The sequence below is a fragment of the Dermacentor albipictus genome, chromosome 3 (genome assembly GCF_038994185.2).
Source record: "Dermacentor albipictus isolate Rhodes 1998 colony chromosome 3, USDA_Dalb.pri_finalv2, whole genome shotgun sequence".
NCBI lineage: Eukaryota > Metazoa > Arthropoda > Arachnida > Ixodida > Ixodidae > Dermacentor > Dermacentor albipictus.
In genome coordinates, this window is record NC_091823.1 from 60,198,066 (window position 1) to 60,211,070 (window position 13,005).

At 44.5% G+C, this 13,005-nt stretch overlaps 1 protein-coding gene across 3 annotated transcripts in view; it reads right to left on the reverse strand.

The window, feature by feature from the left end:
* Positions 1-1,742: 1,742 nt before the first annotated feature.
* The window catches only part of LOC135898757 (salivary peroxidase/catechol oxidase-like), a 133,794-nt gene continuing 122,531 nt past the window's right edge, over positions 1,743-13,005 (reverse strand). For all 3 annotated transcript variants that reach the window (XM_065427890.1, XM_065427891.2, XM_065427892.2), the window contains exons 14-16: positions 5,303-5,472; positions 4,780-4,888; positions 1,743-4,070 (exon numbers count right to left, since the gene is read on the reverse strand). In XM_065427890.1, the coding sequence (XP_065283962.1) occupies positions 3,977-4,070; positions 4,780-4,888; positions 5,303-5,472 (373 nt within the window). In that variant the 3' untranslated portion in view covers positions 1,743-3,976. The remainder of the gene's footprint in view (positions 4,071-4,779; positions 4,889-5,302; positions 5,473-13,005) is intronic.

Genomic DNA, 13,005 nt, shown 5'->3' on the forward strand with positions numbered 1-13,005 from the left:
CACTTCAATTTACTTCTGTCATTGTACACGTATGAACAAACAAAGAATAAAAGTCCGCAATAGGGTTCTTTGTCACTTCGGCATGCGAACTTACCTTTCAGCATATAAACGAGCCATTTTTTTTCTCTTTAAACCTCACTCGATTAGCAAACTTACGTACACAACGCGAGAGGAAAAAGCGAAACAATATAAAATTCCACCATGCCCCGTACAGGCAGCGGGCACAGGCCGCGTCCGAGAGTGCGTGCTTGAGCGCTCACGCAGCACGATTGTGCGTCGTTTGTTACCCGCAGCTGCAGCGTTGTCGAGGTAACCGCGTAGACAGAAGCCCTTCGCGGTTCATTTAACAACGGAACCGCCGCTGTGGCCGAGCTCGGGCAACGTCGTGGCTCGCAGCTAGCCGCGTTCGTTGGCCGCATCATGTATGCGCTATATGACTCGTGGTTCAGCGGGGCGCGGCAGGCTTATTCTCGCATGCAAACGGCCCACCGGGCGCTGCAGCCTCTCTTGATCAACGCGCATGCACGTCCCCGCCTTCTCGCTTTCATGGGCGTGCTTCGCGCCACATCATATACCACAACAATGAGTTGACGTTCACCGAAAGGCTTTGTCCTTCTGTTACTCTTTTCCTTTCTGCTTTCTACGTTACTCTTTTGTTTGAAAGCCGTCAAGAACATCCAGTAAACAGCCTGTCTACCTGTGTGGGATTGAGATATTGCCTGCAAGTGGGGCTGCGCAGGAATCTCGTTACTCGGCGAACGAAAAGCGGGCACCATTTCGGGCGGAACTCGGCTGTCCCAGTGGTCACGGAACGCTTTATAGGCAGATGAAGCTGATCGCTTGTTTCCTTTGGTGCCGTACGAGACATACATTTCGGAACTTGGCGAACCAGTACCGAAGGTCGAAAAAGGAGAAAGGTAGCTGCGGGCTTGTAGAATAAATTGTGCAGACTATTTGAAGTATGCAGAAGCTTCTATAATGCTGGTTTCTGGGCTGTTGGAAGCCGTGTGAAGCTGGATTACCTGGCTTATCATCACATTAATTCTCGCTAGAGAGAAAAAAACAACAACAGCATGGAGGAAGAAAAAATACTAGGAGGAAGAATCATGTGACAGTATTCAACCCTAGCCATAAAAATACCATGGACGGCCTATTTCTACGGAGTCAACGCGCAGCTGTGCCCCTAAAGAGGACTTTGACTTGCCGAAACTTGCTGTCTGGTTTCATGATCGCTTGGAGTCTTCTCTCTTCTTCCATGAATAAAAATTACAGAAAGAACTGTGAGCTTTTCACATAGCTCACTCAAGCGTCTTTGCGTACCCAAAGCCCAATGGCCCTGCTTGCGTTATCTCGTACTCTTTTTTCGTTCTTTTGTACTCATTATTGCATTCTTTCAAACGCCCGGCGTTTTGCATGCCCGAACTTTGGGTGTGCAAAACCTAGTAATGACGCCACTAATATTCATTAGTTTGCTTAAGCAGTGGCATGATTTCAACTAAGCACGTGCTTCTGATTGCTTCTGTAAGAAATTGCTCTCTGGAGCTTTTCATTTTAAAAATTTTTTATGATCCTAAAGCAATCGTTAGTGACACTCGTGTTGGTTCCAAGCTTCTAATATGTGTAATTATTTCTGCTTGGAAAGTTTGGAGAAATGATTGCGCAACATAAGAACAAAGTGTTCAGATTAATGTCTGCACGTCTTGTTCTTCGTGGAAAGCCGAATGAACGGTAAAGTTCACTGCTTGTACAGGTAGGAAAATATTTATTACAAAAGTGCTCTACAAGTCTACCGCTGTGCGCGTGATAACATTTCGCGATTTTCTCGGTTACTGTCCGACGCTGTCACATTTGGCAAAACACATCTCCCTTCTCAACGACCAAACTTTCAAGAGCTCAGTGCTCAAAACTTTGGCCTTCACTGCACGACGAAGTTTAAACTCCTCACCAATCACAGACTGTCGTAACCATTGATAGCACACAAAATTATTGATGCGCAGAAGAAGAGTAATGACCACTGTGAGGGCAGTTGTCATTATTGGCAGCCAGTCAGTTTTCCAATTGGCAGCTGCCAGATACAGTAGTTACCAAATGTTGATTTTCGTTGCCACTTTTCGATTCCTACATAACATACGTACTTTGGTGGCTTACTCACTGTCCCTTTGTAGATGTACGGACTGTGAACTACACTAATTTTCTCTGTCGTTCGATTTTGTGTGGTTTTGCACACGAATTATGAATACAGCATTACAGAAACTTGGCCCCAACCTCTTTGTAAACAAACACACTGACTCATTCCTTTCACTGCAACCTTTGTAGAAGTAACCATAGCATACCAAGCAAGTTTTTCTTGCTCTGCAAAAATTTTGTATGTACCAATGTTGGCTAAAGCACAGCGTACTGCGTTTAGCTCTGAGAAGAAAAATGAGGAATTAAACCTCTTGTTCAATGGCAAGATTTGTGGCATTCTATGAGGACATCACCGAGAATTCAGCGCATGCGGAACAACTCATTAATTAATAAAGCGGATTTTATAGCTTGTTGAAGCGTGACAAAGTAAAACTTAAATATACATGAAGACCCCTTTAATAAAACGATCTGGCATGAGTTTGATGATGACGTCTGGTTTTATCTATATGCGATATGCCGTGTTAGTAGCAAGCCTAAAAAGACGCCTAAAGACAAAAAAAAAGGTGTTAGAGGCACAAAATAACGTTACCTAGGCCTCGAAGCGGTCATAGTATTACCACGAACGTTTCATCGAAGCTCGTTTAGCACCGGCGAAAGGTTCGTGGGAGCGTGAATTCGATAAGAAGAAAAGCATCTATCTATAGAAATAGCCTGAAACGAAGAAATTGCGCCCGGCGGAATTGCTGAACTAGGACGGGGCCTTGGATATATTTAAACATTTTAGTACCCGCTCTGAGTGAAGAGAAACAGATAAAGAAGAGAAAATGTGTTCTCGCCACTTCTAAACTTCTGGCGCGCAAGTTGTTTCAGTTCACCTATGTAAACTGAGGTATTGTACAAAACTGAATCTAAATACATTTGTAGGCTCGTTGCTCTTTCCGTCCCTGCTAACGACCTGCCTAATTTATTTCTAATGGATTAAATATTGGAGCAGTGCTCATTCCGCAATAAGCATTTATCTGCGACATTCATGCTCTTTTTTTCAGTTTCATAAGAGGCTGTACATGACCACAGTGGTCTTATTTCTATATACAGATAGTAAAAACTCTGACCCGATAGAGATGTTTACTCAGTCTTACTGTAATATGGCGCATCATTCATCACCAGCATCGTGTGGCGTAATAAGGTAACTGGGTTTCCTTAACACGTTAGCACGATAACATGTTAACTAGTTTCCTTAACAATATTAGCGACAAGTAGGGCGCAGATTCTTAGCGTCTTGTGCGAAGTACCAATTTGACCGTCACCGTGTCAATCCGGGGGTTATCATTCAATTGCGACCAAGCTATAAGTTGTATTAAATGTCGTCATATGCTACTTCTCTCTTTAACCGCGCTGCAGGAAGTTACATTCCAATGTTACCAGGCGATTGGGGAAGAAAACGTAGACGCCGAAAAATAAATATGCAGATTCGGTAAGCGCACAAGCGGAACTGCCAAGAAAATAAAACTTAATAAAGAAAAAAGCCTGGGAGGTGGAAGATCCAGGAGTGGTCGTTGGTCGCTTGTATAACCGTCTTCCTTAAAACCCGTAGACGAGCGTTTCGTAGTTGTATTCAGTCGTCGCCGACACAGATGCAAGAACGACAGCTCGCGCACCACGAAGTAGGCAATCACGAAGTCGAGTCGCACTTGGCATCTTCTCAGCGTATATCCGTCAGGGGGAGAAAGCGAATGGGTGGCAACGTATCCGTGGGCGGCGTCACAAGCACTTCACTGGGCCCCTTCAAGGCCAACGGGCACAGATTTAAAAAAATAAAGGAACTCTCGGCACAAGCACACACAGGCCACTACTTCTTGAACGAAAATCCGCCGTGCACGGGGTCCTCTTGCCAGTAACGCAGATCGATGCCCGGTATATCCTCGCATCGGAACCTTGGGTTGCTGGAACGAGAGAATGACGCAAGACGTTGTGGCACAAGCTCTTACTGCTTTTGCTGTTTTTTTTTATTTTCGCCAGGGCGTGCTTTACAGTCCCCGTCCCGCTTGCCTATATTAGGCCAGCGTGCAATCAGCTTCGATAAAGAAACTCTCTCCTGATCCATTCTTCATTAAGTAGGCGCAACGGGACCGAAATAGTAATAATTCGGCTGACTCTACCTTTAACACTTCTTTTTTGCTGATAACTTACTTTATTTAATGTTGAGCTAGCAAGATATAGCCTACTGGCCGAAAATGTCACGATGGCAGCATTTTATTCTTTAGAAAACGTACGTCTTTTTCTTTAAAACTTAGGTTTTTTTCTATAACAGCCGCTGCAGTCATCACGTACAGCAAACTTCATTCTTAGGATCACACTTGCTTTGTTTCTACAAACGTTCACAGTGCTTGGTAAAAGCATTTATAACATTTTTTCTGTGTTTAACGCCGAGGATTGATAAATGAAGTTTAGGTTCTCACCTTGCCGTGAAAATTCGGGTTATTCACAATATTTGATTGTATTTGGCACATTCTGCCACAACTTACTGAGCGCAGTAACGAAGTGGCATGCTTACTCGAGCGTTATATTTGTCTCTATCCAGCTGACGGGCCTTGTTCACGGAATATAACGATATCACTGATAAACCAGCAACAAACAAGAATCGGAGCTTACTAAATTGGATGTGGCAGCCTCATGACCCATAGCTGGATTGTGGGGATGTCGTCAGCATTCTCGCAAATAATCTTGGACTGCGTGGCTTTGCGGATCTCGTGGAGTTGCTCTGTCAGTAAAAAGAAAAAGAAGAAGAAGAAGAAGAAGAAGGAAGAGTCAGTGCACGGAAGCGCTCGGCCTATGCAGACTGCTTGATAACACATAAAAAAGCTTCCTATTTTTGTGGAGTATCGTCGTCATCGATATAAATAATCTCTCGAATACCATATTCTGCATGCCATTAGTATATTCGCTCCAGCAATGAACAAATTTGCACTCGAGCCGCATCGTAGAAGCATCGCGTAGAACGTCATGGAACAGCGGGAAATATCAACAAAATAAATAAATAAATAAATAAATGGTGCCTGAAATTTGGTGCGCGCGTTCACGAGCATGTGCGTGCGTTAACACACTTATTCTTTATTTTGTCAGGTGTAGCTGCTCTCCTCATCTTTTCTTGGTGGAAATGGTCGGTGCCACTCACCTGGTGTAAAAGACGACGGCAGGCCCGGGTTTTCAAACCAGAAGCGGTCGCCTCTCCGCAGGTTCGAGAACTGCCTCGCGATGATGCACGCGAAGGTGGGACCAATCATGGCTCCCGGCAGAACCCTCTCAGAGATGCCACCGCTCCACAGATCTACATCATCGGGGTGCCTGCGCGTGGGGTGGTTTCATTTTTGTTATTTTTAAGTGGTAGACTTGTGCTGCATATTGTACGGGATGCTGTAAACATTGGTTCTTTTACACTGGAAAATTCACCACCACGCCGTTTTGTGGCAGTTTCGCGTGTCCTTGCTGGTTTGCACCGATATCATCCTCATTAATGCAAGAGTAGTGTTATACACATCGTAACTTTCTTCCTTGCCTTAACCTAGGCAAATAAGAATGTGCTTACGTCCTGAACTTGTGCCCGCTATTCTCTGTGGAACAATCAATTAAGCCGCCAACAGTACAGGAGCGCAAGCAACTGTCGACACAGTACATTGCGTACTTCTAATGGAGCTTCACATGGAGAGCTTTTCCCACTGTAGCTTATTGCGCGAAATGATTGATATTGCTTTCTACCTTACTTTCCAAGCCCACTGTGTAAAGCCTGCGAAGCAGCAATTGGATTGGATTGGATTGGAGCCAACTTCATTTATGCCTGCAGTTGGGCGCTCGCGCGCCCCAACGAGGGCCTACGTCATCCTCGAAGTCGCCGTTACTCGGCGCGAGCAGCAAGGGATTCTCGAACAATGTCACGCAAGGATGTTGAAAACGCTAGGCTGCTGGATAAGCGTGGAAATGTAAATAATAAAGGAAGGGAATGCAGCGAAGGTGTTGAGAAGCGTCCAAGTCGCACACTCAACTACTTGCCCGAATATATTATTTATTTATTTATTTGCCCTAAAGGCCCTGAAAGGCATTACGGGGGGGGGAGGCGATACAATAGTATTGTGCCAAATATAGAAACACCTTAAAAAACAAGGAGAAAAAGAAAGATATGAGTTGGATAAAACGAAAACACTCTGGTATATTATGCAGTGACAGCCAACCTAAAGTCTGGGATGGTGACTGCCCTTCGTCACGTCACCTAGAAAGCCGCTTTGGTGCAGCTATCCCGGTGAAAGGCTGCGCATTTTTCCTGTCCACTAATCTCCAGCTATAACCACCACCAGCCGGAAAATCCGAATAGGAAAATATGGACTTCATGACTTCAGGCGAACGCTCCCGATACATATTTAGAGTGTCCGGGCAACACCACTGTCTTATCTTTCTTGCGGCTTAGATTTTTTATAATCTGCGACATTGTGCCGAGAATGTGAGACGAATATACCAGAGGCCCGCATTCCCCCCCCCCCCCCGCCAAAAAAAAAAAACAATTTACCGACGATTACGATTCTCCATAATGCTAAATTTGGGCGCAGGTGTATACGTGCTTTGATTTCGCGATGTATTAGCTGGGGGCGGAAAATCTGTCTCATCCGGCACTTTTCAAACGGAGCAGATTGTGGCGCGACTGCCTTGCTAACCTGTAGTGATAGGTGTGAGATGTGTGTGGAATTTTCATTATGCGCAAATGAATCCATCGTATATTGCATCTCCGAGTAGCTATTTTCAGGTCGATTGGAGGCCGCGATCATGTATTTATTTCGGAACGGGGCAGTCTCCGGCTATCCTGAAAAAAAAAAAATAATTTTGTTCGGCATATTGCAGTTCTAGTGTGTTCACGTGACGTTGACGGGCTGAGTTTTTGTAGTTTTGTGATGTCGTGTGAAAGACAGGCGAAGTGGTCTCAGCCCGAAAACATATGACCAATAGCCGAGGGCCGATGCTGAAAAAGGTGCAGGATAAGCGCAGGTGTATACGTGCTTTGATTTCGCGATATATTAGCTGGGGGCGGAAAATCTGTCTCATCCGGCACTTTTCAAACGGAGCAGATTGTGGCGCGAGTGCCTCGCTAACCTGTAGTGATAGGTGTGAGATAGGTGTGAGATGTGTGTGAAATTTTCATTATGCGCAAATGGATCCATCGTATATTGCATCTCCGACTAGCTATTTCCAGGTCGATTGGAGGCCGCGATCACGTATTTATTTCGGAACGGGGCAGTCTCCGGCTATCCTGAAAAAAAAAATAATTTTGTTCGGCATATTGCAGTTCTAGTGTGTTCACGTGACGTTGACGGGCTGAGTTTTTGTAGTTTTGTGATGTCGTGTGAAAGACAGGCGAAGTGGTCTCAGCCCGAAAACATATGACCAATAGCCGAGGGCCGATGCTGAAAAAGGTGCAGGATAAGCGCAGGTGTATACGTGCTTTGATTTCGCGATATATTAGCTGGGGGCGGAAAATCTGTCTCATCCGGCACTTTTCAAACGGAGCAGATTGTGGCGCGAGTGCCTCGCTAACCTGTAGTGATAGGTGTGAGATAGGCGTGAGATGTGTGTGAAATTTTCATTATGCGCAAATGGATCCATCGTATATTGCATCTCCGACTAGCTATTTCCAGGTCGATTGGAGGCCGCGATCATGTATTTATTTCGGAACGGGGCAGTCTCCGGCTATCCCGAAAAAAAAAAATTAATTTTGTTCGGCATATTGCAGTTCTAGTGTGTTCACGTGACGTTGACGGGCTGAGTTTTTGTAGTTTTGTGATGTCGTGTGAAAGACAGGCGAAGTGGGCTCAGCCCGAAAACATATGACCAATAGCCGAGGGCCGATGCTGAAAAAGGTGCAGGATAAGCGCAGGTGTATACGTGCTTTGATTTCGCGATATATTAGCTGGGGGCGGAAAATCTGTCTCATCCGGCACTTTTCAAACGGAGCAGATTGTGGCGCGAGTGCCTCGCTAACCTGTAGTGATAGGTGTGAGATAGGCGTGAGATGTGTGTGAAATTTTCATTATGCGCAAATGGATCCATCGTATATTGCATCTCCGACTAGCTATTTCCAGGTCGATTGGAGGCCGCGATCATGTATTTATTTCGGAACGGGGCAGTCTCCGGCTATCCCGAAAAAAAAAAAATTAATTTTGTTCGGCATATTGCAGTTCTAGTGTGTTCACGTGACGTTGACGGGCTGAGTTTTTGTAGTTTTGTGATGTCGTGTGAAAGACAGGCGAAGTGGGCTCAGCCCGAAAACATATGACCAATAGCCGAGGGCCGATGCTGAAAAAGGTGCAGGATAAGCGCAGGTGTATACGTGCTTTGATTTCGCGATATATTAGCTAGGGGCGGAAAATCTGTCTCATCCGGCACTTTTCAAACGGAGCAGATTGTGGCGCGAGTGCCTCGCTAACCTGTAGTAATAGGTGTGAGATAGGTGTGAGATGTGTGTGAAATTTTCATTATGCGCAAATGGATCCATCGTATATTGCATCTCCGACTAGCTATTTCCAGGTCGATTGGAGGCCGCGATCATGTATTTATTTCGGAACGGGGCAGTCTCCGGCTATCCTGAAAAAAAAATTAATTTTGTTCGGCATATTGCAGTTCTAGTGTGTTCACGTGACGTTGACGGGCTGAGTTTTTGTAGTTTTGTGATGTCGTGTGAAAGACAGGCGAAGTGGGCTCAGCCCGAAAACATATGACCAATAGCCGAGGGCCGATGCTGAAAAAGGCGCAGGATAAGAAATAACTGTTTTTCTGTTGTTCAGTCTAATCATCCATAATCGGTGTGTTTACGTCATATCAAGTAAAGAGTTTTCGCGGTTGTTCTCACGTCGCGTGACTAACAAGCAAAGTTGAAGTGGTCTAAAATATGTTGGCCAATCGGGGAGAGCTGATTGCAGAAATGGAACAGAAAAGTTTGCAATAGTTTTACGTTGTAGCATCCAATATTTCAAAACTTCATCTTGAGAATTCATTCTAAGTTGATACGCCTTGCGAACTGAGCGGCCATATACTATTGAATATATGGGCCGCAAGGGGAGTAGTTAAAACATAATTGGTTAATTTTTTCTAATTAGTCAATTATGCATTTCGATTTCTAATGCAAATAATGACGACATCTTCGAGTAACATAGCTCTAAGAGCATTCTACTATCTGCCGCAGCTGAGTTCGAGATCCAAAGAGATAACTTGTATCCAGCAAATTTCTGTAGAGGTCTTGCGCACCACATACAAGGAGAGTGCGTCCTTACGACAGCGCTGACGCATGCTTTCCGTCGCGCATTGCCTATACGCCCACCTCTTTTGCTTGCTGCAAAACGAAAACGCGCAGCAGTGATGCGTTACTGCGGACGCAACTTCCATGGCGCAACTACAAGACCCTATGCAAAATTACCCCAACATCAATGCAGGCGCGCTGTATATCGGAGAAACAGCGCAAAAGCAGATGAAAGTTAAGCGATATACACAACCTTCATCTGATTTTCCGCTCTTCGTATATAATAGGAAAGTTCACAAACTAGCACAAGTGTCGCTGTTACTGTAAATGTCTTAAATTTAAAATCATATAATTCTCACGTCTCCCACAGTGTTTGGCCGAAACGTTTTACAGCTATATATGGCATACACGCAGATGTATCAGCAGCATCCACGGCATAGCCGTAAGGTCATCGCCGTGGACGAGTGCTGTAGTTGCTCCGCGACAATGGTTTTCACCATATATGTCTTTCCAATGACAAAAATAATGCAATATACGACCAAAGAGGAGGCACCTCAGACAAATTGAGTCCTCGAGCTTCAGCACAACGATTATATCGATGAAGTGCAGGCAACTCATGTTGTAATGCACGTTGTAGAAAACCAACTGCGAGGCAAAGAAAGTTAAGCGCAGTCGGCAGAGAAGTGCAACGCAGCATAGGTAAGGGGAGGAAGCAAATTATTCGGTCCGAAAAGGAATGCTGATGCTGTGAACATTTGCCGCATCTCCTACTGCACGGAACAGCGAAAACATTACTACGATTTGGGATGCAGTGGTGACCTGTCCAGTGTCAACGTCCACACTAACCGTGCTGTCCTATAGGCGTAAAGTGCATCCAGCGCTCTGACGAAATGAATTCAATCGATCAGTCGATGGAGGTGATTCTGGTATCTCACGCATCCGAGGTGTACAAGCACTAGCCGAGGAGAACTTGTTCGCTTCCAAGTATTATTAATATTTTCTCCTACACTGACGAACAGCCTACGTTTATACATCGCTGAATTTTAATTACGATCGGAAATGTTCTAAAAGCTGACATTGAGTTCTTAATTATCCCATAACGGTCCCAGTGTCATATATTGCTCGCCATGCCACGACTGTCCTTACCGCGGCGTGGCAGTGATCATTATGCCGAGGAGGCAATTGGTTCAGTCAAGTAAACAGCCTTGGTCTACGCCCACCTCGGTCTGAAAAGACCGGGCTTCAGGACACTAATAAAGTTTTGTGAATGAATGAATACGAGCGTATAGATTAGTCTCTAACGTTGCGATAGGAAATCTTCACTTTCGAGATGACGGTCCAAGTGCGTTTGTTCAAAGAGAGCTCACCTTCACCACGTATTCGCCTGATACGAGTGAGAACCTTGAGTGGTGTAGAGATGTAGTTTCTGTCTTTTATCTAAGAGAATATGTCCCCACGGTGATCGTCCGTTTCACAACCAACACGTCCGCTGTGAGACGCTCGCGTGATTCTTAAAATTAGTTGACAACGTGTAATTAGTCTACAACGTATAAACAGCAGTAACGTTATAAGAGGAGCGCATAACGAGGAACAAGGTGAAGAATCAGAGCAAGACTTGTGCGCTTTTCTTTTTCCGCATCGTGCCTCGTTGTACGCGCCGTTTGGAAAGTGAACCACGGTACCAGAATCCTCTCTTTTGCAAGAGGTGGATGTGCAAAGAAACGAAAGAGCTGCTGCGCTTCCTGAGACGCACCAGCTTATATGAGCGGTTATCATGAACCAAACGTTGAACTATGCATTGCGTGTATGTCCGTCTCTGCCCATAGTCTCTACCCCATATGTCAGCTCCGGTAAAATGCACTGATTGTATACTTTCCTTTTCAATGTTAACGGTAAGCTCCCAGTCAGGAGCTCACGCTGTCTTCCGTATGTGATCCAACCCATTTTTATTTTTCTGTGAATTTCCTTCTCATTGTCAGGGTTCCGTGTGATTAGTTGACCTAGGCAAACATGCTCCTTCAGAGACTTTAGAGGCTGACTTGCGATCTTGAACTCTTGTTCGCTTACCCGGTTATTCATCATTATCTTTGTCTTCTGCATATTAACCTTCAACCTCACTCTTACACTCTCCCTGTTAAGGTCCTCCCTGATGATTTTCTGATATATTCTTAAGTAATTTATCAATACGATTTTTCCAGCGTTCTGAACAAAACGCGAAGATCGTTATGCCATATCTCAGCACACCGTACGCTAGTGCGTGAACTATCACTTTCTCGACTGGTAGAGGTACTAAAACCTTTATGTTGAAAAGTAGATATGCAACACTCCTTACTTTGGCACACCAAAATGCCATGTGATACGGCCAAGACATGCCGCTGTGGAACGATATACCCAGGTATTTATCTGTCTCCATATACTCTATATGAACATTTTAGATGAACAACTACATGAAATGAAATGTTCATCCTATGAACATATTGGCAAGCCTATTTCTGAGTTTTTAATGGGCTGTGAAAGCGCATGATTTTGCTTTTCTTAGCATTGATATATACACAATTTTCTTCAAACAATTTCATGGCCTTATGAACTGCCTTTTGTAGAGCTTTAATAGCTTACTCATAACGTATGTGGCGTGTGAGTAGGACTGTATCATCTACATATCGATACACCGTATAGCTCTTGTAATTATCGTCGAAAAGTCGTTCATAATAATAATAATAATAATAATAATAATAATAATAATAATAATAATAATAATAATAATAATAATAATAATAATAATAATAATTATTATTATTTATCTGTTTAGTTATATTTGCTAAAGCGCTATAGTGCTTAGCCAAGCCCTGAAGCAGCAATAAACGATTGTGGTGGAAGAGAGAAATAAGGACGAAATATTTGCGATAAAGCGCAAACTGCCTGTCCTGCTTACTGCGTTTAATGATGCCGCTTTCGCGTTGTCGCTATCGCAGTATTAACGGTGTAAATCAAGTGCGCGGCCCATTTTACTTTGTCTGCATATTCTGTATCCCCATGGCAGCAAGGAACGACTTAGAGCGAGAGAAAGAGACGCAAATGACCGAAAGGCAGGGAAGTTAACCCGAGTTAACAACTTAAACACCCATTATTCAAACTGCCTCGGTGCTTTTTCCTTCCATATGGTGTTCGCATTCCAGAAAGTCGGTGTGCTTTCTCATCGCTTGAACGATGTCGCGGCGCCCTCTCTTAACGGCGCAGGAAACGTAACCGCGTTGTGCCAGTTTTGCCGCGCCCGTTCGTGCGGTTGGTGTGAAAATGCGCCAGCAGGTGGAGCTGTGGTGATGCGCGACTCTTTGAAATTTTAAATATGCCAACGGGAATGGCGTGCCAAACAATTCCTTTCAGTCGATCGCTCTAGAAGCGGTACTATAATGAAGTAGTCAGCAGTTATGTTTTATTAACGCGCCAAGTATTGTCTGTTTAATTTTTATGGCGTTACATTGCCTTGGCGAAAATGTGGACACACAGCCACTGCCTTAAACCCTATAGCGTTAAATTTAGAGCTTATCTGCTGCATGGTCGGGTCCATGCAATAATTGTAGACACGACCGCAGTGTGCGTCT